The following is a 27,339-nucleotide window of genomic DNA, read 5'->3' on the forward strand; positions in this document are numbered from 1 at the left end:
GTCCGCTTTGTACATCGAGAAAATAGCCGTGAGCCTCTTCTGCGGCGGCTTTCTTCAGCTGAAGGCGAGCGGCCTGGGAGGGAGGGCGAAGCGGGTCTTGGGCGGAGGCCTCGCCACACAAATGGAGCTAAGTTACCAAACGCTGAAAACTACTTATCAAGTCAGGGAGGCGGTGAGTGATAGCGAAGCCGGGTTGTGTTACTTCCGTTACTATGGTAACCAAAGCCACGGCCGCTGGTACGCATGCGCTAAGGGGGCTCGGACTTCCTCCTACCCGTCCGCGCATGCGTACATGCGTTGCTCGATTGAGTTAGCTGACTTTGCGCTTGTCTCTGTAACATCTTTTTAAAAGAATTAAAAGTTTGCAGTCTAGTTTTTTCCACAAGATTACGCTATAATGAGGACTGTGGGGTCTCCTTCGCTTTACTAATGCTTGTTCCTTAATGTGAATCCCTTTACTCAAAATGCGATCTCATTATGGGTGCAGCATCTGGGTGCAAGTATTGAATTTCGGGAAAAAAACAAATGGCTCGCAAGGAGAGCTCATGCTCTCTCTTCCTTCAGCCCTTTCATTTCCAGTGGCAGCCACTTGAATTGCCAAGGGCAGAGCATCTGCTTAGTATGCAGAAGGTCCCAGGTTCTGTCCCTGGCATCTCCAGTTAAACTGACCAGGAAGCAGATGATGTGAAAGATCTTTGCTTAAGACCCTGGAAAGCGGTTAGCAGTCTGAGTACACAATACTGACCTTGATGGACCAAGGGTCTGATTCAGTGGAAGGCAGCTTAATGTTTATAGAATTTATTTCATTTATTTATTTATTGCAATTGTATACTACCCTCCACTGAGGCTCAGGGTGGTTCACGTGGAATGTAATGAACAATACATTTAATTTGTTTTTTGTGTCAAATAGACTACTACAACAATACAAACCGAATACAACAACAATAACAGGTCCATGGATTCCTGGGAGGGGAGGTTCAGGAGCCCAATGGGTGTTGCTGGTTCTTGTTGACCTCAACCAAATGCCTGGTGGAAGAACTCCCTTTTCCAGGCCCTGCGGAACTGTTTTAGTTTGCAAATGAGTTTCAGAGGGTTGCTGTGTTGGCATGCAGTAGAAAAGCTACATTTCAGTCCAGTAGTATCTTAAAGACCATCAAGATTTTTAGGGTATAAGCTTTTGAGAGTCAAAGTACTCTTGAAGAAGAAGAGAGAGTGGGAGTGTCCTGCAATAACAAGGTTATGTGGGAAAATATTATATAGAAATGGGAAAAATTACAAAACAGAACTTAGTGCCTTCAGTTCAACTAGTTGTACTTAATTTATTTGTGAATGCTCCTTGTAAAAATAAAATTCTAGTTAATTTCCTTATTGTGGCAGCCAGGATGGTTGGTGGTTGTTGTTGTTAGGTGCGAAGTCGTATCCGCCCCATCGAGATCCAATGGACAATGATCCTCGAGGCCTTCCTTTCCTCTACCATTCCCCGGAGTCATGGCATCTGGCCCTCTCAATTCCTGCGGAAGAAATTGAGGTAGTGACAGATTTTATTTTCCTGGGCTCCAAGATCACTGCACATGGGGACTGCAGCAAAGAAATTAAAAGATGCTTCATCCTGGGGAGGAAAGCTATGGCAAATCTAGACGGCATCCTACAAAGCAGAGACATCACCCTGCCAACTAAAGTGCGTCTCGTCAAGGCTATGGTCTTCCCAGTTGCAATGTATGGCTGTAAAAGTTGGACCATAAGGAAGGCAGAGCGTCAAAGAATTGTGGCTTTTGAACTCTGGTGCTGGAGAAGACTCTTGCGAGTCCCTTGGACTGCAAGGCAAACAAACCGGTCAGTCCTAGAGGAGATCAGCCCTGACTGCTCCTTAGAAGGCCAGATCCTGAAGATGAAACTCAAATACTTTGGCCACCTCATGAGAAGGAAGGACTCCCTGGAGAAGAGCCTAATGCTGGGAGCGATTGAGGGCAAAAGAAGAAGGGGACGACAGAGAATGAGGTGGCTGGATGGAGTTACTGAAGCAGCTGGTGCAAACTTAAATGGACTCTGGGGAATGTTAGAGGACAGGAAGGCCTGGAGGATCATTGTCCATGGGGTTGCGATGGGTCAGACACGACTTCACACCTATCAATAACAACTGGACTGGAAGCTAGCTGGCCCTAATTAAACAGAACATGCTAGTTTGGGTAATTTTTCATTTAATGGCACATCAAAGCAGAATCTGTAGGAGAGGCCAGTTGGCAGCTGCCTCAGAATCATTCCCATCTCTTAGCCTTCCCCACAGCAGCCCCTTTTTTTACATTAAGATTTACACCTGAATGTTTCAAGAGTGTAATTCATGCCAAGCCATAGCTCTTTCTTGGGGAAAAATCCCCAGTAAAATTTTCCATAACAAATCTGTCTGAGGCAGTGGGCTCTGACCTGTGGAAGTTCATATTGAAATAAATATTGTTCATTTTTAAAGGGCCACTGACTTTTCTTGATTCATTATGTACCAGTCAGCTTAATGTTTCCATGAAGATCCCAGAGTCACCGAAAAAGACAAGGATGCTAGGAAGATCTGAAGGCAGTAGGAGAAGTATACGGCACTGGTCAGACCACACCTGGAGTACTGTGTGCAGTTCTGGAGGCCTCACTTCAAGAAGGACGTAGATAAAATTGAAAGGGTACAGAGGAGAGCGACGAGGATGATCTGGGGCCAAGGCCCTATGAAGATAGGTTGAGGGACTTGGGAATGTTCAGCCTGGAGAAAAGGAGGTGGAGAGGGGACATGATAGCCCTCTTTAAGTATTTGAAAGGTTGTCACTTGGGGGAGGGCAGGATGCTGTTTCCGTTGGCTGCAGAGGAAAGGACACGCAGTAATGGATTTAAACTACAAGTACAACGATATAGGCCAAATATCAGGAAAAAAATTTTCACAGTCAGAGTAGTTCAGCAGTGGAATAGGCTGCCTAAGGGGGTGGTGAGCTCCCCATCACTGGCAGTCTTCAAGCAAAGGTTGGATACACACTTTTCTTGGATGCTTTAGGATGCTATGGGCTGATCCTGCGTTGAGCGGGGGGTTGGACTAGATGGCCTGTATGGCCCCTTCCAACTCTATGATTCTAAGAGGTGGAGCCAACCAGAGATGGGATTGACTCACATAAGGGAGCCATAGCCTTCAGTTTGCAAGACCTGAGCCAGTCTGTTAACAATGGGATGCACTGGAGGTCATTCTTTCACAGGGTTGCTGAAAATCAAAGGCAGTTTGATGGCATGTAACAAGCGCACGCAGCCGAAATTTAACCCCAAGGTACATGGGTTGAAATGTTTGTGTGTGTGTGTGTAATATACACGTTCATAATTGGATGCAACATACTTTATTTTGATTTGTTTGTTTTGATTTATTTGATTTGATGATTTGTATGACTGCCCCTTTCGGCTCAGCTGCTGCCGGGCAATTTACAACAATTAACCACAGCCCATTAAAACAACAACATTAAAAACACTTAAACACTGTTGCTGTCGGTCTTTGCCATTTGGGTCGACGCTCTGCAGGGGAGGGCCCTTTTCCAACTCATCAGCCCCAACCAAATGCCTGGTGGAAGAGCCCCGATTCGCAGGCTCTTTGGAACTGTGGAAGCTTCTGTAGGGCCCACAGTTCCTCCAGAAGCTTATTCCACCAGGCAGGGGCCAGGATCGAGAAGGCCCTGGTTGAGGTCAGGTGGACTTCCCTCGGGCTAGGGACCACCAGCCTGTTGGTTTTTGATGAACAAAGAGCTCTCTGTGGGACACAGGCAGACTAATGGTCCCTCAGATACACTGGGCCCAGTCTGCAAATGGCTTTCAATGTATCTTGATAGACCAACAGTTTAGCATGCATTTGTCGGTGAATGAGCCAACGGGAGCACCATCCACTAGAAAAGTTTTTGCCTGCCTCCCTTGAACAAAAGGAGCCTGCGAACCTTTTGGTGGCCGTACAGCTGACCCACGTTGACCCCCTTGGTGCGACACTCGTTTACTTGGGCTCACTGGTCGAGTATTTAATTGGATTAATATGCCCTTTTGCACACGAAGGCCTGCCAAATTGTCCAGGCATCGCGATGATGCCGTGCAAATACAGGTTGATTGCCCCGGCTTCATTAAAGTGGGCAGAGCAACATCAGCACCTTTTGGTGGGGAGGAAACCTTGAGGAATTACGGGGCAGCCATATTAAACCTTGATTGCCCACTAATTCATCTTTGGGCAGCTGCAAAAGGAAACAGTGTGTGGCATTTTAAGAAATGACTAATGCACTCTGTAAGCATAGAAGATAATTAGGGGAAGCGCTTTCAGGCTTCTGAAACTAGCTCCTGTTTAAGTGCCTTAAGCTTTTATTAATTGTATGGACCAAAAAACCCTTATAGTAATTGAAAATTTAATTACACCCATTTTTTTTTTGTTCTAGGAATGGGAGCTTATTAAACTTTAAACACTTAAACGTCTATTGAAATACCAATGGATGTAAAGATGCTGGCGTTCTACATACCAATTAAAGCTGTGAGCGTAAATCACTATAAACCTAAACTGAATTTTAAGTAATGTTTTGCTCGTTAAGTGCGTCTACGTGATTGCACATGTGCAAGATCTGGCCCCCTCCCGCAGCAACCACCAACGATGGTTGTATTTGGCAGCTCTAATGGCGAGCAAAGTCTGAATGTTGCGCTCGGAACAGACTATTGGATTCATGCAAATTGAGGCGAGTAGCCCTCATCTGCATAATTTATCCTGAATTCACGGCTTTTGTTGTCGTTGCTGTTGTTGCTGAAGTGTGGTATGTTCAGCAATGACTGGAGAGCAGGAAGGGTTGGAGCTTGGAAGGGAAGGAGGAGTGGGGGGCGGAGCATTGGCCAAGCAAGATGTAAACCGGTTCAGTAATGGGTTAGATTCAGATTAAGTTTCCTAAGGGCCAAATGGAATATTCCTACCTCCCCCCCTTGCACTGCAGACCACTGACCTCTGCACAAAGCTGCTTCTGGAGGACCAGAGATCCCAAGAAGTGACATTGCCGTTTTATGAACATAAGAGAAGACATAGTGGATCAGGCCAGTGGCCCTCTCAGTCCGACACTCTTAGTCACACAGTGGCCAAAGCTTAGATGTCATCAGGAGGTCCACCAGGTGGCCCAGAGCTCCAGGAGCCTGTGGTCTCCCAAGCACTCACAATACATAGAATCATAGATTCTAACCTGAGCCATCGCTTCCCAAGAGCCCTCCTCCTGAGCCCCCTCCTATGGCACCCACTGTAACTCCGCCCAACCCACTGGGCTATCAGTATGAGTTAATTTAACGTTTTCCACATTTTTCTGTGGAAATGGTGGATGCCATAGGAGGGGGCTCAGGAGGAGTTATGGTGGGTGCCATAGGAGGGGGCTCAGGAGGAGTTATGGTGGGTGCCATAGGAGGGGACTCAGGAGGAGAGCCCTTGGGAAGTGATGGCTCGGGTTGACCTCAGCCAAATGCCTGGTGGAGGAGCTCCACCCAAACAATATGAACAAAGAATAGGGTTAAGAGTGAAAAGTGGGGTTGGCGCACATGAACACATGAACCTAATTTGTACATTATCAGATTATCGGTCCATCCGGTTCAGTATTCTCTACTCTGACCGGCAGGCGCTATCCAGGGTCTCAGGCAGAGGACTTTCGTATAACGTACTGCCTGGTTCTTTAAAACAGAGGTGGTAGGGATTGAACCTGGGACCTTCTGCATGCCAAGCAGAGGCGCTTCCACTGAGCCACAGCCCCCCCTCTTGTACAATGTAAGGCTATGTTGGGGCCTGTCTTTGACCTTACGAAGTGAAATGGAAGGCATACATCCTTGTTTCATGTCTGATTTTAAGGCAGGGGTAGTCAAACTGGGGCCCTCCAGATGTCCAGAGACTACAATTCCCATGAGCCCCTGCCAGTGAATGCTGACGGTCGTCTCTGCTCGCTTTATGTTTTGACAACAGTTCTGTTGCAGTGCACATAAGAGCGCCCCGGCTTTTACGCTCACCAATTGTGGTGTTAGTCCATGAAAGAGCGGTTCAAAAATTCAATTGGAGCGAAGAGTAGCTTTTCTTCTTGTACCACTAGATGGAGCTCTCTTGCCTTTGAAAAAAATCAGGTGCTGTCTGTCTCAACCTTTTTACCATTGAGAAACTCCTGAAACGTTCTTCAGGCTTCCAGAAACCCCAGAAGTGGCACGATGGTGCAGAACAGGATTGGGGAGCCAAGCTATGGACACACCCACCTGGGTCTCCTCCCCTTCCCACCCCCTCCAAGCCCATCATTGGCCATTTTGGAGGGGAGGTGGGTCAACATGACTATATATACGGCCATATTATCCAATAAATGTTTGACATATATATATCATGCAGGGCTCTTCTGGTGTTTGTGTGAAGGCTTTGGCCTCTATGCCTGGTTGTTAGCAGTCCAGAGAAACTGGTTGGCCCCTCTGTGAGACGGGATGCTGGACTAGATGAACCATTGGTCTGATCCAGCAGGGCTCTTCTGATGTTCTTGTGAAGACCTCGGCCTCTCTGCCCTGTTGTTGGCCCTCCAGAGGAACTAGTCATCCAGTGTGTGAGAGAGGAGCTGGACTAGATCGACCTCTGGTCTGATCCAGCAGGACTCTTCTTATGAAGGCTTCAGTCTCTTTGCCCTGTTATTGGAATGGGCTGAAACACGAACCCCACAATAATCAATAATGCAAAAACAAATTCCCACGAAAAGCCAAGTATAAATCCACATTTGGCTCTGCATTCAAAGTATAGCACTGAAGCACTGCACTAAATCCATGTTTGACCGTGGCTTCTGAGTTTGGCTCTATGACTTGACAGACTTCCCAGGTAATTCATTTTGTTTGGAATCTCTTTTTCAGTTAGTCCCGGGAGAGCCATTGTGCAGAATCTGATTCTGATTTCACAAGGGTGACTTTATAGCATGCTCTCAAGAGTTCTGTGGCACTGGGGCTTTTATACAGAGAGAGGGGGGAATCAGAACTATTATTCCCAAGGAATGTCTGTTTTAAAACTGGGAATACTGCCACCAAACAAGTGGTTCTCATTCTAAAACATCCCCTTTTTTTCGCAGGAAGAGATGCGATCAGAAGCCCGGCGAAAAAACCTTCTCATTCTGATATTACATTATCTCACCGAAGAAGGGTATGTGTTCTGATTAACAAATTATATATATTGTTGTTATTCTCTCTCTCCTTCTCTGATTCGGCTGATTTAAACTGATGAGATGTTTGACTTAGATAAGCCTTAAAACTATATTAATCGGCATTGATTCGCGTATTTTTGGACTTATCCGAGCTGAATTGTTATGTTGTTCGATGCGAAGTCATGTCTGACCCATCGCGACCCCATGGACAATGATCCTCCAGGCCTTCCTGTCCTCTACCATTCCCCGGAGTCCATTTAACTTTGCACCGACTGCTTCAGTGACTCCATCCAGCCACCTCATTCTCTGGCGTCCCCTTCTTCTTTTGCCCTCAATCGCTCCCAGCATCAGGCTCTTCTCCTTCCTTCTCATGAGGTGGCCAAGCTGAATATCCCATCCCTAATGCTAGCACATTACAGCCGACAATCCTCAAGACAGCAACATACCTGATTGCTTCGGCTCTAGCACCACATTCTTGCTCTTTCCCTCTCTCTTTTTGTATCAATAATATTAAACTCTCAAACTCTTGCCTTTTCCCTCAGTGGCCGTGACAACCAAGTCTTGACATTTCCCGAACTGTCATTGCCAGGTACACCGACGCCGCAAACACACTGGAGCAAGAGACAAAGCTGGGCCTGCGCGGCTTCCAAGTGTGCGACAACGTTGATCTGGAGACGATCCTCATGGAATACGAAAGCTACTACTATGTGAAGTTCCAAAAGTACCCCAAGATTACCAAAAAAGCCTTAAACGCTGGTACGTGGCTCTGCTCCCCCTCACCCTGCAGGGTGTACTTTTTAAAAATGCAGCTGTCACAAGAAAGCTTTAGGTGGGGCTGAGAGAGCTCTGAGAGAACTGAGACTGTCCCAAGGTCACCTGGGTGGCTGCATGTGGAAGAGAAGTGAGGACTCAAACCTGGCTCTCCAGATTAGAAGTCAGCACATGTAATCATGACACCAAGCTGGTTCTCCAAGCTGTCAGGTACAAGAAGAAGAAGAGTTGGTTCTTATATGCCGCTTTTCCCTACCCGAATGAGGCTCAAGGCGGCTTACATTCACCTTCCCTTTCCCCTCCCCACAACAGACACCCTGTGAGGTGGGTGAGGCTGAGAGAGCCCTGAGATTCCTGAAGAAGAAGAAGAAGAGCTGGTTCTTAGATGCCACTTTTCTCTACATGAAGGAGTCTCAAAGCGGTTTATAGTCGCCTTCCCTTTCCTCTCCCCACAACAGACGCCCTGTGAGGTGGGTGAGGCTGAGAGAGCCCTGAGATTACTGAAGAAGAGCTGGTTCTTATATGCCGCTTTTCTCTACCCGAACGAGGCTCAAGGCAGCTTATAGTCACCTTCCCTTTCCTCTCCCCACAACAGACCCCCTGTGGGGTGGGTGAGGCTGAGAGAGTCCTGATATCACTGCTCGGTCAGAACAGTTTTATCAGTGCTGTGACTAGCCCAAGGTCACCCAGCCGGTTGCATGTGGGGGAGTGCAGAATCGAACCCGGCATGCCAGCATAGAAGTCCGCACTCCTAAGAACTGCACCAAACTGGCTCTCAGAGGACAAAAGAGGACAGAGAGAGCTTTGACTCTTGAAAGCTTTATGCCCTCAAAAACCTGGTTGGTCTTCAATGAGCTATTGGATTTGAAGCTGATGGGCAGTAGGCTCAGGAAGGACGAGAGGAAAGATCCCTTTACACAGAGAGTGATTCCAGTATGGAATTCTCGGCCAGAGGATGTCATGATGGCCACAGGCCCTTTCTCAGATCATTTTTCTTTTTTCTCTGCAGCAGACAATAAGTCAACCAAAGGGAGCAAAATAAAAAGGTAAGGGAAATTTCCTCTGTTATTTTGCATGGCACAGTTCCATTCATTCTCTCGTACCCTGCCTTTCCCCCCCAGGGTGGACCCAAAGCAGCTAACATTGTTCTCCAATCCTCCCTTTCGCTCTCACAATCACCCTGCGAGGTGGGTCAGGCGGCGAGGGTGTGATTGGCCTGAGGTCAGTCGCCCAGTTGGCTTCCGTGGCAAAGCTGGGATTCGAACCTGGGTTTCCTGGAGCCACACGCCAACCTCTGTCCTGGAAGAAAAGTTGAAGAGGTTAGGCCTCCCCGGAGCTTGGAGAACTGATGACTGAGAGGTGGCAGAACAGGGGTTTACAAAATCACGCATAATGCAAGAACTCCTGGACACTCAATGAAATTAGTGAGCTTAGGACAGATGGCGGGAAATCTGTTGGATGCATTGTTCTTGTTTTCGTTCCATGTGAATTGCCCTGAGCCTTAGGGGAGGGCGGTATATAAATGAATGAATGAATGAATTAATTAATTAAATAAATAGCATGTGAGATTCACTAATGCAAGAAGTGGTGGTGGCTACAGGCATAGACAGCTTCAAAAAGGGGTTGGAGGAACTTAAGGAGCAAAGCTTTTAGCCCTAAGGTATAGATGGAACAGTCCATTTTTGGCAGTGATGCTCTGCATTCTTGGTACTTGGGGGGCAACAGTGGGGGACTTCTGGAGTTCTTGCCCCATTGGTGGACTTCTTGACAGCACCTGGGTTTTGTCTACTATGTGACACAGAGTGCTGGCCTGATCCAACATGCCTTATATTCTTGAGAGCAGAAGTCTGTGAGTGGCTCTTAGCCACAAGATATTGAGGGGATACTCTGTCTCGGGCAGTGAGGCTCTGCATTCTTGGTGTGTGTGGGGGGGGGCATAGTGGGAGGGCTTCTGGAGTTCTGGCTCTGCTGGTGATCCTTCTGATGACACCTAGGTATTGGCCACCGTGTGACACAGCGTGTCAGACTAGATAGGCCATTGGCCTGATCCAGCATGGCTTTTGTTATGTTCTTATGTCCTTGTCTTAGGGCAGTCAGCAGCACGTACCGCAACCTTCCGAAGATCAGCCCACACCAGGCCGCGCAGAGGCCAGCATCGAAATCTTCATCAAACCGGGCAGCTGAAGCCAAGCTGTCTAGCAAGGACAGCCCAAAACAGGTGGCCCATGAGCAGCAGAAATGTTTATTCAGTGTCACAAAGGCAGTAGAATGAAGTAGTTGTAATGGAGGCCCTCAACGTGGTGCTCCTGGGCGCCAGGGCGCTGACTCCTTCCTGGTACCTGGCAAGTGTTTTTAGGAAATGGGTGGGGTCAGGTAGCAAGGCTTTTGAGCAGATGTCAGGGATTTGATTGGCTGCGCTGATGACTTTGGCAGCAGCACTAGGATCATTTTGTGGCTGGCTCCACCTTCTCTGGCGGCCATTATGTGGCTGGATCCATCTTCTACAGCATTGGTCCCCAACCTGCGGGCTGCGGCCCGTTGGCGGGCCGCAAAGGCTTTGGTGCCGGGCCGCGGCCCCCTCTCCCCGCCCCGGAAGCGGCCCCGGAAGCTTCTTACTGCGGGAGGGGGGGAGAGGGAATCAGGGCCGCGCCTGCGCATCGCGCATGTGCGGCACTTTTGCACATGCGCACATGCACGCGCATGTGAGATTTCGGCCCCGCATGGGGCATGCGTGCATGCGCGGCCACAGTCACCTTGCCGTTCCCCAGCCTCAAAAAGGTTGAGGACCACTGTTCTACAGTGGCCATTTTGTGGCTGTGCCCACCCTGTCATTTCGGAATTCCAAATGTCAAAGAACCCATGCAGGGTGTTCAATATGAAACTATTAAGTTGTGCTCTTTAAGCAGTAATAAATCACTTGAAGGGAGTGTTCTTTGTTTTTTTAATCTTCTATGTCCTTGTTAGCAGTCCACAGTATTATTAATTATCATTATTAGATTAGTTCCCCACCAATTTCGGCAAGCCGTCTCGTGGCGGGCTACACAATAAAACCCCACAATACAATAAAACCCCATTAAAAGAATTGAACAATAATAGAATGGGCACAAAGTCAACCGTTGTAGTCAGCTCTCTAAGCTTGACAATGATCCAACAAAAAATGAAATTGGCTCCACTTTGAATCACAGAACCATAGAATTGGAAGGGGCCATTCAGGCCATCTAGTCCAGCCCCCTGCTCAATGCAGGATCAGCCTCAAGCAGCCATGAGAAGTATCTGTCCAGCCACTGCTTGAAGACCGCCAGTGAAGGGGAGCTCACCACCGCCTCAGGCAGCCCATTCCCCTGTTGAACTATTCTGACTGTGAAATTTCCCCCCCCCCCCTGATATCGAGCTGGTACAGTTCTACACATAGTTTAAAGCCATTACTGCAGTTCCTATCCTTTGTTGCCACCAATTACCGCTCCCTGCCCTCCTCTAAGTGACAACCTTTCAAGTACTTTAAGAAAACCATCAAGAGGTCCATCCTGTTTCCTCTCAACCTCCTCTTCTCTAGGCTAAAAATTCCCCTCATCCTTTCCTTCTAGGATTTGGTTCCCAGGCTCTGGATCATCCTTGTTGCTCTCCTCCAGAACTGCACATAGGTCTCCCGGTGAGGTCTAACCAATGTGGCAGACAGTGGGACTATGACATACACTCAACAGTAGCCAAATAGACGAGCTTGTTTCAACTCTGTTTTTCTTCAGTATATATTTCAGTAGACACGCAAGAGTCAAAATCACTTTTCAAACTGCTCCCCGTCCTCTGGAAAGTCTTTATGGCCAAAAACTCAAAGCATTCTGCTAGTGCCTTGATACCTGCCCTGAAGATATCTTCTTAGTACAGTCAGAGGGCCACACTTTCAGCAAAAGCCCCCAACTGCAATTTCAAGTGTTTTTCTTTTTTCCTCTAGGATAATGACGGTGTCTTAGGCTGTGTGCAGTCCGACTTTGGTTTAAATGTGTCTGCAATCCACAAAGGAGGCGGCGGTGAAAGCACTCATCCAAGAAGGGTCAGTGGGAACCTTGCATGCACAAAACACGTCACGTGAGATTTTGGGAATCTGAAGCAGGGGCCGGGGTGGAGCTGATATCACGAAGGCCCTGATTTTTTGCATCATTTACAGTGAATGTCTGACACCAGGTGATGGGTGCAGTCACAAAATGGCTGCCGCAGGAGGCAGAAGCAAACAGAAAATGGCTGTCCGCCAGAGAGATGCCAACCTCCAGATGGGAGCTGGGGATCCTCTGGAATTACACTCCCTCTGCAAATGACGGATCAGTTCCCCTGGAGAAAATGGCTGCTTCGGAGGGTGGACTCTAGGGCAGTGGTCCCCAACCTGCGGGCCACGGCCCGGTGCCGGGCCACGAAGGCCATGGCGCCAGGCCGTGGCTCCCTCTCCCCGCCCCCCCCCCCGCAGTAAAAAACTTCCCAGGCAGCAAGCTTGCGGCCTGGGAAGCTTCTTACTGAGGAAGGGCGGGGAGAGGAAATCAGGGCCGGGCCGCGCATTGTGCGGGCGCGGCCCGTGCAGGCGCGGCCGGATGCGTGGGCGTGGCCCGCACAGGAGCGGCCCGATGCCCTGCCGATCCCCAGCCTCAGAAAGGTTGGGGACCACTGCTCTAGGGCATTGTCCCCCACTGAGGTCCCTGTCCTCCCCAGGCTCTAGCCCCAAATTTCCCGGGGGTTCCAAACCAGGATCTGGCAATCCTACAACCCCCCTTCCCCCATTAGTGTCCAGAGGGAACCTTTCAACCCTAGGCACATGTAGGAAACCTAAGTACAGCGGAGCAGGAGAATTTTTAAAAATGCTCTGGCAAAGAGGGAGTGAGAGAATAAGCACAATACTGCCCATCCAATCAGGTCTCCCCTGGCCAGTCAAAAGATCTGTTGGACATTTGCCATTCATGGCCCCACCCACTTTCTCAAAGCAGTCGGTGAGCACCAGAAAAGGGTTTTTTTTGGGGGGGGGTACCATGGGTCCATGTAGGAGACCCCTGTCTTAGCAATGGTTTGGGTGGGAGAGGATTCTAAGACATCTCCCCTTCTTAAAGTCTCTGCCAGTCCAGTCTTCTGCTGTGTCAGTGGGCAAGGTGAGGACGTGGAGCAGAGAAGGAGACCCTTGCATGGACCAGGGACCCAACCTTAAGAGGAAACTTCTACAGGGCGGTCCTAGCCACATTTGAGCTGGAATTCTCCCTAGAAGCTGAGATGCCTGTCATACTTTGGTCACATGATGGAAAAGACAAAGAAGGCCAGTGGGAAAAGAGGAAAATCTGAGATAGGATGGATTGACTCACCTGAGGAAGCCATGGCCCTCAGCTTGCCAAGTCCAGAACGTGGCTGTTTTGGAGGTCACAAATTCATTGTTTTTGCCATAAGAAGTGGCCAAACTCTAGCCTTCTAGATGTCCATGGACTACAATTCCCATAGGCCCTGCCAGCATGGTGCTGGCAGGGCCTCATGGGATTGTAGTCCGTGGATATCTGGAGAGCTACAGTTTGGCCACCCCTGAGCTATGGATGACCCTTAACCCACACCTTATCATATATCTTTTCCTGGCCTAGTTGTTTGTCTGTCTTGTTGCCCTTTATTTCCCTGTGGGAGCCAGTATTTTGTGACAGGAGGGAGTCAGGTTTAGATCTAGGTTCAAGGGATCTGGGTTCAAGTCCTGTGGGGGAGGGAGGTTGAGACCTGATGCTTATCCCTCTCTTAACAAGCTCAGCTTCCGTCCCCCTCAGGGTCAGATCATCGATTTCCGTGGGATGATCCAAGACGCAATCAAAGGAGCATCCAGTGAAATTGCGTTGCACAGCCTGAACTGCAATCCCGACCCTTCGGTGAGTGACAAGTCTTTCCTTCTGCTGGAATTAAATTTGAGACTTAATTCCACAAGTAGAAAACCTCAATGGAAATAACAGTCTAATGTGTGGTTGGTTTTCTGCACAAAAAAAGAAAATCATCTGTATTCTTCTGCTGCCAGGAAACCGAGATTATTATAGTAAGAACGGCAGGGAAATAAGCATGAATTTGCTTGATTTAATTAACTCGAGTAGCAAAGATGAGGTTTTTGAAGAGGTAGAAAATGAGTGCAGGCAGGAGCTGGGGGGATAAAGAAGTATCAGTGGATGAGACCTCATCAACAACTAAGTTTTCACAAGGGCTGCACTTTGAATGGAGAAAGGGGTGGTAGGAGTTGGTTTTGTTATATTAAATGTAAAAAACAAACAAACAATCAAATTGCCTTGGAAGCTCAGAAGGTTTATGCAGTATCCCCGATCTTCCACTTATCCCAGTTAAAAGGGCAAATACTGTTCAAACAAATTGCAAAGGCGATCTGACTCCAATGCTAACTAGAGAAAGAAATTTTACTTGCAAAAATTAGAAGCATATCAACAGGTATGTTTAAATTATTGGGAACAAATGAACTTCATAAAGGTCAGCTTGCTGCAGCTCCAAGCCTGAGTAAGAGAGAAGAAGAGAGGAGGTCCTGCATAACAGTGGTCCCCAACCTTTATGAGGCTGGGGACCGGCAGGGCATCGGACCGCACCCGCGGGCGCGGCCCGCACGGGCGCGGCCCGGCCCTGATTCCCTCTCCCAGTAAGAAGCTTCCCGGGCGGCAAGCTTGCAGCCTGGGAAGTTTTTTACTGTGGGGGGGGGGCGGGGAGAGGGAGCCGCGGCCCGGTGCCATGGCCTTTGCGGCCCGGCACCGGGCCGCGGCCCGCAGGTTGGGGACCACTGCTGCATAAGATGAAAAACAGAGATGGCAAGGAAGGGTTAAAAACACTCAGCCTGGAACCCATGAGAGGATGGGGCCATTGCCCAGGGCAGCCCAATGAGAGAATTTTAACCCTTTCCCTCCCAGATCTTCTTGCATGCAGTTACAATATCCAGCAGTGCGGTGTAGTGGTTAGAGCCTGCGCTGTATAGTGATTAAGAGTGGTGGCTTCTAATCTAGCAAGCCGGGTTTGAGTCCCCGCTCCTCCACATGCAGCCAGCTGGGTGACCTTGGGCTAGTCACAGCCCTGATAGTGCTGTTCTCACAGAACATTCCAATCAAAGCTCTCTCAGGCTCACAACAGGAGGTCTGTTGTGGGGAGAGCCACAACTATAATTTTTTTTACAAAAATGCTCTCCTGGACAATCCTGTTTTAACACAATCTGCAGAATGACGGAAGTGTTTTTGTTCTGTCTCTATAGGAACGGCTGTTAAAACCTCTCGGGGCCTTTATCGGGATGACTGGTGAGATGCGGGAACTGGCCACGGTCGTGAGCCGGGTAGGATGGAACCTTCTGCTCCAGTCCACACGAGTTACCGCGGAGGCTAATTTGTTGAGAAATTCACCCTGTGCTTCAAGGAGTCTCTGACTCAGTCCCAAAACCAGCCATGAGGAACACCCTTCACCAAATGCCACATTTCTAAGTGCATTTCATAGAATCATAGACTCATAGAGTTCGAAGGGACCTCCTGGGTCATCTAGTCCAACCCCCTGCACTGTGCAGGACACTCACAACCCTCTCGCTCATCCACGGTCACCTGCCAGCCCCTTAAACCTTCACAGAATCAGCCTCTCTGTCAGATGGCTCTCCAGCCTCTGTTTAAAAATCTCCAAAGATGGAGAACCCACCACCTCCCGAGAAAGCCTGTTCTACTGAGGAACTGCTCTAACTGTCAGGAACTTCTTCCAGATGTTCAGACGGAATTTCTTTTGAATTAATTTCATCACAGTGGGATAATCACCTGGCTGAACCCCACGGAACTGAATTCCCACTCTTGCATGACTCCCAGTCATTCAAATGGGGTTCTTTGATAGATGGACAGACATACAGACGTATAAAAAGAAATACTTTGAATAGTCTACCCTATCTGAGCTTATTCTGGGACATCTTTGTTAGTCTGTGATAACTAGTGAGGCATACTGGATAAGCATCTAGAGCAGAGGTCCATGAGTGGCTCTTAGCCCCAAGGTATATATGGAGCAGTCTATCTGGGGCAGGGATGCTCTGTATCCTCAGTGCTTGCAGGGGGGGGGGGCAACAGTGGGAGGGTGTCTGGAGTTCTGGCCTCACTGGTGAACCTCCTGATGGGGCCTGGGTTTTGACCACTGTGTGACACAGTTATGTTGGACTGGATGGGCCATTGGCCTGATCCAACATGGCTTTTTGTATGTTCTTATGGGGTTGAATAAGGCCTGTGGACACCTAGGTCAAAGTACCTGCCCACGATGAAGGCCAATGAATAGAGCCATTCATTCTCACTCACTGTTGGGTCTCACATGGTTGTTTGACAGATTATTTTTTCATTTGGCATTCCCTCAGTGATCCAGCCTTCCTGCCCAATGTTTTAATAGTATTCATAGATTCTATTGTATTTTAGCTCTGGTTTCAGTTGTTTTAATGATGTGGGGGTTTTTTTTGTTTGTTTGTTTTAATGGTTTTAAGAGTGATTATTATTATGTATTAATTCAATAAAATCAGAGTCCAGTAGCACCTTTAAGACCAACAAAGATTTATTCAGCTTTCGAGCATAGATTCCCTGTCATGTAAGAAGAAGAGTGGATGGCCTTGAAGTTAAGAGCCAAAACCTTGAACTTGATCCAGAAGCTAATTGGTAGCCAATGCAGCTGCCTCAGCACAGGCTGGATATGGGCCCCCAAGATGACCTCAAGAGGACCTAGCAGCCGCATTTTGCACCAACTGCAATTTCTGAGACAAGGGAAGGCCCACGTAGAGCGAGTTACAGAAGTCTAGTCTGGAAGTGACCATTGCATGGATCACTGTGGCCAAGTGTTCTGGGGACATGGAGGGCTCTAGTAGCATGGCTTGGCACAGATGGAAAAACAGCATGCTGTATGACACCATGATCTCCTCGGTGGAAGGGAAGAACCAAAATAAATTAGCTTCTACTGGGAAGTAGGAGCCATGTTTTTTAAAACAGATCAACTGATCCATTGCAGGATATTTACCTCCATAACCCGAACGTAAAGTGGGGAGACATTATCGGACTGGATACAGCCAAGCAGTTAGTGAAAGAAGCCGTCGTCTACCCCATCAGGGTAAGGAAGACTCTTTTGAAAGTGCTGCTTGAGAAACGGGGTCTGAGGAGGGTGTGGGGACAGAGGGAAGTCAGTACCAGTTTACAAAATATATGACTTAATTATCCATTCAGATATTATTTCAAAACCACATTCCTTGGCCTGTGCAGAGATACTCATATGCAGAACTGAGGAATCCGGGTTTGAAATGATCCTTGAGCATCTTTGAATGTATAATTAAATCCTATTTTACGTTTTTTATTTACTTTAGTATTAGCACTGCATGCCTAGCTGTATTTTAGTTCATTGGAAGGGGGGTTGTCTCAATTTAGATGGTTTCTTTTCCTGTGCAGGGTTGTTTCCCCCCCTCCCTATTTTTTGGTCGCACACAGTGTGAGTTGTAGGAACTGAATGTCCTCAACTGGGTGAGGAATTTTGTCTAATTCACAAGCTTCCTCTCCTCTTTCCTCAGTATCCACAGCTGTTTACGGGCATCCTCTCACCCTGGAAAGGATTGCTGCTGTACGGGCCTCCAGGTACTGTCCATATAGCTATGCATAGGGTTAGATTTGAGTCCCTTAGCACCTTCATGGCCAACAAGATTTTCAGGGTAGAGTATGGAGAGCGAGTTTTCAGGGTAGAGCGTGTAGAGACAGTTAAAGCTCTTTGTTCAGATATGCTTAGCTTCTGAGCTCTGACAGTATCAGGCTCCCGAGGGCTACCTATCAGGTCACTACGTACGTATTTACATGTGTTTAAATATTTTGATTAATAAATAAAAACCACATGTGTTCTCGGAAGAACTTTCAACCCGAAAAGGGATCTTTTTCAATCCACAATAGTCTGTGGATGAAAGGAACCTCGGAGATATTCACACCCTCAAATATGGTGTGACTGTGATAAGTTTCCTGTGGTTCTGGAGAACCTCCGTAAGAGGTCACCCCTTCAATTCTGAGCAATCGCCAAGGACTTTAATGAGCGCTTTCCATTTCAGGTTGAAACGTCTTCCTTTGTGATCCCTACAGTTCTTTTCTGATTCCTTTGAGAGTTCTACCTGCAATAAATAATACACACTGTGGGCGTGAACTTAAATGGATGGCAAAACACACCTCTTTCCCTACACTCCCTGCTGAAGAGGGAGAGAGGTCCCCGTGGACACTTGCCACCCAGTCTCCCCATCCGCCTCCTGCTCTTTAGGAGGGGAGGCTCCCGGGTGGCAGCTCCTCTGGCCTCCCACCATGTCCCTTGTGGCCAGGCCAGGCCCTGCCCTTCAGCCTAGAACCACCAGGGCCCTTCTCTCTGGAGAAGAGATCTGCCACCTGCTCTCTTGGCGTTCCCTGGAGATACCCCTCCATCCCAGCCGAAATACCCATGAGCTACCCCCCCTGGTGGAGCCAGTTTCCTCCATCCTCATTGGGGCAGGTGGCCCTCTCCCTTCCCTAAGTCTCCTGGGAAATGTAAGCAATTACAGCCCTCCCACCCCCTAGGAGCCCTTTTAAAATATAGGCCCATAGCAGCCATTTCAGAACATTCATTCGCCACAGGGTGATATGAGCATATATGGTCATGTCAACCTGCCCCCCTCCCCAATGATGGGCCTGGAAGGGGAGGGAACCCCAAATGGCCAATGATGGGCCGGGAAGGGGAGGGTTCCCTCCCCAAATGGCCAATGATGGGCCTGGAAGGGGTGGGAAGGGGAGGGGCCCTGGGTGGGCACGTCCACAGCTGTGCTTCCAAATCACATTCTGCCCTCTCACAACCCTTCTGGGGTTTCCAAAGCCTGAAGAATGTTTCAGGGGTTTCTCAATGGTGAAAAAAAATGAGAACAGCTGCTTTAAGGTGTCGCTGATCTTTTAAAAGTGTTCTTGAAAAAAATGGCACGAATTTAATGCCACAAATGTACTTCTTTAAAAAAAAAGATCTCTTAATGGGAAGGCTGTGTGTATATTCTTACCACTGCTCTGCTAATAGATGTTTTATGTTGCTATTCTTCATGATCACGCCCCTTCGGGGGTTTCTGGAAGCCTGATGAGGAATGCATCAGGGGGTTTTGTACAGTAGAGAAGTTGAGCAAGGTCGATCTAAAGGAGTGTGTTTTGCTGGCATTCTGAGTCCAAGGGTCAAGAGGAGGTTTCCTTTCCTACTCCTCCTAGGTACTGGGAAAACGCTGCTCGCCAAGGCTGTTGCCACTGAATGTAACACGACCTTCTTCAACATCTCTGCCTCCACCATTGTCAGCAAATGGAGGGGCGATTCAGAAAAGCTGGTCAGGGTAAGAACTGCGCTGTGGGTACTTCTGCCCTAGCGGGAGTTTGCCAATGAACCCAACAAGCTGCCTTATACTGAATCAGACCTTTTGGTCCATCGAGGGCCGTCTTCTCTACTCAAATTGGGGATGGCTCGCCAGGGTCTCAGGCAGGGTCTCAAGCCTTCCACATCACCTTAGCTCTCAGGAGCTAAACAGGGACGATACTTGGATGGGAGGCCACCAAGGAAGACTCTGCAGAGGAAAGGCGATGGCAACCCCCCTCTGCTTCTCACTTGCCTTGAAAGCCCCTGGCTGGGGTCACCATAAGTCCAAGCTAAGCAGGGTCGGCCCTTAAATGGGAGGCCACCAAGGAAGACTCTGTAGAGGAAGGCAGTGACAGACCACCTCTGTTTCTTCCTTGCCTTGAAAGCCCCTTGCTGGGATCCCCATGAGTCCAAGCTAAACAGGGATAGTAGAATGGGAGGCCACCAAGGAAGACTCTGCAGAGGAAGGCAATGGCCAACCACCTCTGCATCACCCTTGCCTACAAAGCCCCTGGCTGAGGTCACCGTAAGTCTGAGCTAAACAGGGTTGGCTCTTGAATGGGAGGCCACCAAGGAAGACTCTGTGGAGAAAGGCTATGACCGACCACCTCTGTATTTTTTAAAAAGCAATAAAATCCTGACATAAAAACAGCAGCAATCATCTATGTTTTTGATGCTGAACATTTTAGCTTCACCGACTTTATCTGAAATTGCGTTTCAGCCCCCCCTTCTTAAATCCTTATTTAAAAACCTACAGCTGTAGCAGTCATAAAAAGAAGGCAAATGTTTTAATCTCTGTGGCTGCTTCGGGATTGAATCCTTTTCTTCTATCCTATTATTCTCCATGTACTTGGGGAGGATTTAGGGGAAAAGATTTAAACCATAAGGAAAGGATTATTTGCGTCTATTGCTCTTTCTGTCTCCTCTCCTAAGCCGCCCAGATTTAAGAAATGGCTTATGATTTATATCCCCGTGCCAAGAGGTATATTTTGAAAAAAATGCCCAATTCTTGGGGCACACACACTGTTTTGCTCTCAAGATTCAGAAGTGAGCCACTGCATCAGCCAAAGTCTGTTGCAGAAAATAAAATGCATAGCGCATAAGTGAAACATTTAGAAACATGACTAAGAGGCCAATCCTGAGCACACTTTCTTGAGAGTAACCTTGGTAAAATAGACTTGGATCACAGAATTGGAGGGGACTTCCAGAATCATCTAGTCCAGGGGTAGTCAAACTGCGGCCCTCCAGATGTCCGTGGACTACAATTCCCAGGAGCCCCTGCCTGCATTCGCATTCGCATTCACTGGCAGGGGTTCCTGGGAATTGTAGTCCATGGACATCTGGAGGGCCGCAGTTTGACTCCCCCTGATCTAGTCCAACCCTCTGCACAATGCAGGAAGTCCACAACTACCTGCCCACCCATGGTGACCCCAATTTCATGACCAAGTGGTCCTCCCCCCTCCACCAAAAATCCCCAGAATCCAGCCTGGCCTGGAGGAAATTCACCTACCATTGCACAGTGGCAATCAGCAAGTCCCTGGGCATGCAAGGAAAGGCCATAAGAGACAAACGCTGAGAAGTGTTCTGAGCAAATGTCCTTAGGATTCTAGCTGTATTTGAAGAAATGATCAGTGGCTCACAAAAACTCTTCCCCTGCCACAAATTGTGTTAGTTTTGAAGGTGCGCCTGGACTTCCGGCTCTGAAGAAGTGAGCCATGACTCTTGAAATCTCCTCCCCTGCCACAAATTGTGTTAGTCTGCAAGGTGCTTTTGGTCTCTGGCTCTTTTCCACTGAAAAAGCGAGCAGAGACTCCTGAAAGCTCCTCCCCACCACAGATTTTGTGTCCCTTGGTCTCTTGCTCTTCTCTACTGAAGCAGTGAGCAGTGACTCACAAAAGTGCCTCCGCTTCCATTAGAGAGAAGCCCCAGATGACTCATTTTGTTCCCTCTTTCTCCCTGTACAGGTGCTCTTTGAACTGGCCCGCTACCACGCGCCCTCCACGATCTTCCTGGATGAGCTGGAGTCAGTCATGAGTCAACGAGGCATCTCCCCAGGGTAAAAGGGCTCTCTGTGACTTCCAAGCCCTTTGGGGGTTTGTTCTCCTGCAAGGGAATCCTGTTCTCCAATGGGCATTGAAAGAGCGCTACCGGATGAGACCAGAGGGGCCATTGTGATAGGAGCCCAAGGGGAACTCTATAGGACCTCGGAATCCCTAGTGGGAGGGGGCACTCCTGAAGGAGGAGGGGGAGTGGCCTTGGAGGGTTCCAAGGGAGGGAGTTCTAAAAAGGGCAATTTAGAGTGAGCCAGAGAGTGAGGTTTCATATTTGGAGAGGAGTCTGAGGTGGAGGTTTGGTGGAAGAGAGAGGATATCGGGGATCCTTTGGGCCAAAGCAGGCTGTGTATCTTAGGAATACGGGGAAACCACAGCTGCCAGTACTCACAGGCAATACAGGCTATCTAGTCTAGCAGCCAACCTCTGGAGATCAGCAACAGACCAGCAACAGGGAAGAGAGGCTGAGGCCTTCATAAGAGCATAAGAGGAGCTCTGCTGGACTGATTTAATGGTCCATCTAAGTCCAGCATCCTGCCTCACACAGGGGCCAACCAGTTCCTCTGGAGGGCCAACAACAGGGCAGAGACGCCGAGGCTTTCATAGGAACATCAGAAGAATCCTGCCAGGTCAGACCAGTGGTCCATCTAGTCCAGCATCCTGTCTCTCTCAGGGGTCTGGAGGGCCAACAGCAGGGCATAGAGGCTGAGACTTTCAGAAGAACATCAGAAGAGCCCTGCTGGATCAGATCAGAGGTCCATCTAGTCCAGCATCCTGCCTCACACAGGGGCCATAATATACCAAAAAGGATACACGTCATCTAGCTAGTGTGTATCTGCAAAGATAAAAAACTCAAAATGGACGCTTCCTTTTGTTCTCTGCCTCTTAAGCAGGGGTTCGCTGTCAAATTAATGCCCTGGCCTAGAGTTAATCATAGTGAATTTGGAAATGACGCTTGGGTTTTCACTAAAAGGAGCTTAATTGTGTTTGGAAGCAGGGTGGGCAGCAGGCAAAGTAGAGTCCAAAGCTGCAGTTTGGTTTCAACCTGCCTGCTCATTCCCATCCCAATAAAGGCACCAGCTCCAGTCCGCGGCAGAAGAATAACATTTCTTTTCTCTGCCCCTGATCCCGGTAGCGGCGAACACGAAGGAAGCCTGCGGATGAAAACTGAATTATTAGTGCAGATGGACGGCCTGGCCCGATCGGATGATCTTGTCTTTGTTTTAGCAGCTTCCAACCTGCCGTGGTAAGAGATCCGGAGAGTCCGTTTTGAATACATTTGCGTGAGCCTCTAAACGCAGATAAAGATTTTCTCCTTCTCTCTGTCTTTTTTTTAAACTTATACCAGGGGTGGGCCAGCCAAAGCCTTGATGTTTGGTTAAAGCATTTAAAGATTAATTGGGAGCTTTTAAAAGTTTTTTTTCCCCCTTTCGCTTCTGCCTTTCTTGTCGGCTTGAGCCGCGGCGGGGCCTAATCCCCCCCCCACATCAAGTCGGCATCTGCCAGCGCGAGCCAGCTGCAAATATTTAAAGAGAGGGCATTTGACTCGATCGCCCAAGTTATTTACCAAGGCTGAGCTAAAGAAGGGCTTCAGCGGCGGGGCTCTTAGGCGCTTAAGCCATTCAGAGGGCTCAGCAAAGATATGCTCTATAAATAGGAAGGTTGGGTTTTATTGGTATTAAGAGGTGACTTTTAAAAGTTTGGGGATAAAAGCCCACCAGTCTTGCTTTAATATCTCGTCTGTCTATGGCCTGTGTTGGGGGAAGGGAACGAACCATCAGGAGCTCTTCAGACATTTTATAGGGAAGCAAATAAGGGATGGAAACAGCAAGGAGTCCTGCAGCTAGAGCATCTCTGGGCCAAAAGCAGGTTTGCTTACCTCCTTATAGGATTTCAAGTCACTCCTCATAGGTTTTGTGTTTACACGGACCCCTTGCTTGCTTGCTTGCTTGCTGATCTGACAAGAGGCTGCCGGTCATGTATCAATCAATCCAATTATTACGGTCACGGACTAACGAAGCAGCAGAGCGGTTGTAAGACTGTATATACAGCCTTCCCATTAAGAGATCTTTAAAAAAAGTAAATTCGTGCCATTTCTTTCAGGAAAATAAGAAAAGTTCAGGGACACTTCAAAGCGGCCGTTCTCAGTTCTTTCACTGTTGAGAAACCCCTGAAACCTTCTTCAGGCTTTGAGGAATATCGCTGTGTTCTTAAAACTTATTCCATTATGCATCTTATTGCCTCTGTGTGTCCACCTTAGCACATTCTCATTTAAGCCAGGAGTGGCCAAACTGTGGCTCTCCAGCAGGGGCTCATGGTGATTGTAGTCCACGGACATCCAGAGAGCCAGTTTGGCCACCCTAGATCTAAACCAGGGGTAGTCAAACTGCGGCCCTCCATATGTCCACGGACTACAATTCCCATGAGCCCCTGCCAGCGTTTGCTGGCAGGGGCTCATGGGAATTGTAGTCCACGGACATCTGGAGGGACGCAGTTTGACTACCCCCTGATCTAAACTATGTTTTAAAAACTAATGTATCATAATACAGAACAGTAACAATTTTCAGCAGAATTGTGGCACACGCTTCTAGAAACAGTCTGAGAATTTTTTCCCTTTCAAAGAGATTAGTGCATCAGACTAGGATCCGGGAGAACCGATTTCTGGCCCCTACAATGCCCATGAGGCTTGCTGAAGGACCTTGGGCTAGCTAGTCCCACGCGGTCAGCCTAACCTACTTCTCAAGGTTGCCCCGAGGCCACAGTCACAGTAATTAACGATCCCTTGAGCCTGCCTGAACTCGTTGGGAGAAAAGGTGGGTGAAAAACGTGAGAGGCCCAGCCGGTTTCTCCTTCCTCCCCCAGGGAGCTGGACTGCGCCATGCTGCGGCGGCTAGAGAAGAGGATCCTGGTGGACCTCCCCAGCAGAGAGGCGAGGGAGGCCATGGTCCAGCACTGGCTTCCTCCCGTCAGCAACAGCGGAGGAGTGGAGCTGAGGACGGACTTGGACTATGCTGCGCTCAGTCAGGTCAGGAGCAACAGGTGGCAGAAGTCAGACAAAGATGACTTGGCCTCTTCTTAGAATCATAGAGTTGGAAGGGGCCATACAGGCCATCTAGTCCGACCCCCTGCTCAACGCAGGATCAGCCCTAAGCATCCTAAAGCATCCAAGACAAGTGTGTCTCCAGCCTTTGCTTGAAGACTGCCAGTGAGGGGGAGCTCACCACCTCCTTAGGCAGCCTATTCTACTGCTGAACTACTCTTGTAGTGGGGGGGGTGGGGGAGTGGCTCAGAGGAAGAGCACCTGTGAGATTCAGAAGGCCCGGATCTCAGCATCTCAGACTGGAGGCGATGTGGAAGAGAGCCCAGAGAACTTTTGCCAGTCTGAGTAGATTGGATTCAGTATAGGGCAAGTTCATAGTTTTTATGCCCTGCCAACTCTCTGGAAAGCATGGTGTCATGGTTAAGAGCGGCAGGAGAAGCGGGTTTCATTCCCCACTCCTCCTCCACATGCAGCCAGCTGGGTGACTGTGGGCCAGTCCTGGTCCTCAGAGCTCTCTCTCTCTCAGCCTCACCTCCCTCACAGGGCGTCTGCTGTGGGAAGAGGAAAGGAAGGTGATTGGAAGCCGCTTTGAGACTCCTTTGGGTAGAGAAAAGCAGCATATAAGAACCAACTCTTCTTCTTCAGTGATATCAGGGCTCTCTCAGCCTCCCCTCCCTCACAGGGTGTCTGTTGTGGGGAGAGGAAGGGAGGGCGATTGTAAGCCGCTTTGAGAGTCAGGTAGAGAAAAGCAGCATACAAAAAAAGGCTTGCTTTAAAAGTGTTTTCAGCAGGAAGATTTTAGAGATGGAAATATATACACACATTTGAATATATATATATATATTTTTCCCTGACTCCCTGCTAGGAGATGGAAGGCTACTCTGGCTCTGACGTCAAGCTGGTCTGCAAAGAAGCAGCCATGCGCCCTGTCAGGAAGATCTTCAGCGCACTAGAAAACCATCAGCCGGGTATGGAGACGTTCACTGTTCACGTATTCCAGCTAGGGAAGTTTTCAGGCGGGACGTAGTGCCCCCTCATGGGGGTAAATCCATCTTAAGCTTCCAGGTGCACGCGATTTATTTATTTGTTTATTCCCTGCCTCTCCCAAGGATGGCAGTCACAGTAAGAAACCAAGCAACATCGCAATAATGACTACAAAACTCCCCCAAACCCTACTCAGCCTCTAGCTCTGGAGGGGTAGAAAGGGGTCGAGATCTCAACTGATTGCTGGCTAACGGGGGTGGGGAGCACACCAATTTGCACTTGGCAGCAGGCACTCCTTCCTTACAGAGGCACTCATTTTGGTTAGCGTAGAACGGGCTTCAAGAAACCCTAGAAGTGGCATGATTGTACAGAATATGAAAAGCATAGCTGTATACAGGCCCACCCAGGGCCCCACCCCTTCCAGGCCCATCTTGGTTGTTTTGGGAAGGCAGGCAGATTGACAAGACTAGGTATGGTCATCTGACCCAATAAATATCTAACAAATTTTTAAAATCTATAAAAAATTAATTAACTCCCACCCATTCAGGAAATCCTTCCAGGATCATCAAGAAACACCCCAAGGGGTTCACAAAATCCTGTGTCTATGTCAAAAGTTTATCAGGTGATATGGCCATGCCCCCCATCAAGTGGCCAGTGATGGGCCTGGAGGGGGTGAGGAGGGGAGGGTCCTTGGGTGGGCGTGTCCACAGCTCTGCCTCCCAACCACATTCTGTGGAATCGCGCCTCTTCTGGGGTTTCTTGGAGCCTGAGGAATGTTTCAGGGGTTTCTCAATGTTAAAAAAGTCGAGAAAGCCTGATTTGTACACATTCCTTGTTTAGGCTTCAGGCCACGCAGACAAGAGTCTCGGGCAGGTTATGCATCCATTTCCTGTTGTGTTCAGATGGCACGTCGTTCAGGAGGGTCACAGCCAATATCCGGTCATTGTTCCCTTCTGTTTTTCTTTAGACAGCGGGAATTTACCTGCCATCCGGCTGGACACCGTCACCACGGAAGACTTCCTGGACGTGATCACTCACACCAAGCCCTCCGCGAAGTATTTAAGCAAGAAATACGCCGCCTGGCAAAGAGAATTTGAGTCCGCCTGAGCCGGATTTGGACGCCGGCACCGTCATGAAAGGCTTCAGCCATCCGAAAAGAAAGATTCCCTGGTGGAGTCCAACCACCAAGTGACCGGATACTTTCAGCTAACACGCTGCTTGAAAGCAAGAGGCGCTGGGGAAATGGAATGAGCCATACCCTTCTCAGGGGCTACTTTTTGACCACGGAGGAGGGCTGCCCATCGCACTTTACAGAACCTCGAGCTGGTTACTCCATTTCTTTAAAAGTGTGCAAGAAAACGCCTTTGCACCCGTTATTTTCCCCTCAGCCCAGCCGTTAACGTTCACATATCATCCAGCCATTGTCCCACACCAAATTTGAACTCAAATTCCTTAACAATTCTACACATCTTTCCTGGGGGGTGGAGAAGGAGCTTTGTCAGCCAGGCGTTCTGTAGGACTTCTCAGGGATCCTCCTATTAAACCAGCAGATTTCAAGCAGGACTGTTCTAACAAGGAATGCGCTTCTTGTGGTCTTGTCGCTGGGGAGAATCCATTGGGGGAAATGTCACTGGGGAGAGATGCTCCCGGAGAAGCCAAAGCAGGCTTCTTCAAAGTTCTGCTCTTCAAGAGGGAAGATGCCAGAGTCTCACAGGCAGGGCCGGTTTATGCACATGGCATATATGCTACGGGCCTTGGGCACCCGCACAGTGCGTACTTCCCTATGGGTCAGGGCCATAGCCCCTCTCCTCCCCCCTTTTCCCTCTTTAAGGACACTTGGGAGTGACACCGCTTTCTACTGTGGTGTTACGGGCCCCACAAATCCTTAAGAGAGCCAGTTTGGTGTCGTGGTTAGGAGTGCGGACTTCTAATCTGGCGAGCTGGGTTTGATTCCCCACTCCCCCACGTG

At 48.8% G+C, this 27,339-nt stretch overlaps 1 protein-coding gene across 2 annotated transcripts; it reads left to right on the forward strand.

Annotated features, from left to right (window-relative positions):
• On the forward strand, positions 1 to 27,033 carry KATNAL2 (katanin catalytic subunit A1 like 2). 2 transcript variants are annotated; one of them, XM_077346729.1, is made up of 17 exons: positions 50 to 172; positions 4,428 to 4,519; positions 7,092 to 7,162; positions 7,753 to 7,919; positions 8,944 to 8,980; positions 10,023 to 10,152; positions 11,884 to 11,982; positions 13,709 to 13,807; positions 15,169 to 15,246; positions 16,926 to 17,024; positions 17,476 to 17,539; positions 19,157 to 19,275; positions 21,260 to 21,351; positions 22,482 to 22,592; positions 24,209 to 24,371; positions 25,252 to 25,354; positions 26,338 to 27,033. In XM_077346729.1, the coding sequence occupies exons 2-17, from the start codon at positions 4,478 to 4,480 to the stop codon at positions 26,475 to 26,477; spliced, it is 1,614 nt and encodes a 537-aa protein (XP_077202844.1). In that variant the 5' UTR covers positions 50 to 172; positions 4,428 to 4,477; the 3' UTR covers positions 26,478 to 27,033. The 2 variants fall into 2 exon arrangements, with proteins under 2 accessions (XP_077202843.1, XP_077202844.1); XM_077346728.1 differs by lacking the exon at positions 4,428 to 4,519 and having other exon boundaries at positions 1 to 172; positions 26,338 to 27,031.
• The last annotated feature ends 306 nt before the right edge of the window (positions 27,034 to 27,339 follow it).

Source organism: Paroedura picta, chromosome 7, assembly GCF_049243985.1.
Source record: "Paroedura picta isolate Pp20150507F chromosome 7, Ppicta_v3.0, whole genome shotgun sequence".
In the NCBI taxonomy this organism is placed as follows: domain Eukaryota; kingdom Metazoa; phylum Chordata; class Lepidosauria; order Squamata; family Gekkonidae; genus Paroedura; species Paroedura picta.

Coding starts and splice junctions, on each gene's coding strand:
- KATNAL2 (XM_077346728.1), top strand. CDS start 122: ATGGAGCTAAGTTACCAAACGCTGAAAACTACTTATCAAGTCAGGGAG. Junction 8,981..10,022: donor AAAGGGAGCAAAATAAAAAG/GTAAGGGAAATT, acceptor TCCTTGTCTTAG/GGCAGTCAGCAGCACGTACC. Junction 25,355..26,337: donor ACTAGAAAACCATCAGCCGG/GTATGGAGACGT, acceptor GTTTTTCTTTAG/ACAGCGGGAATTTACCTGCC.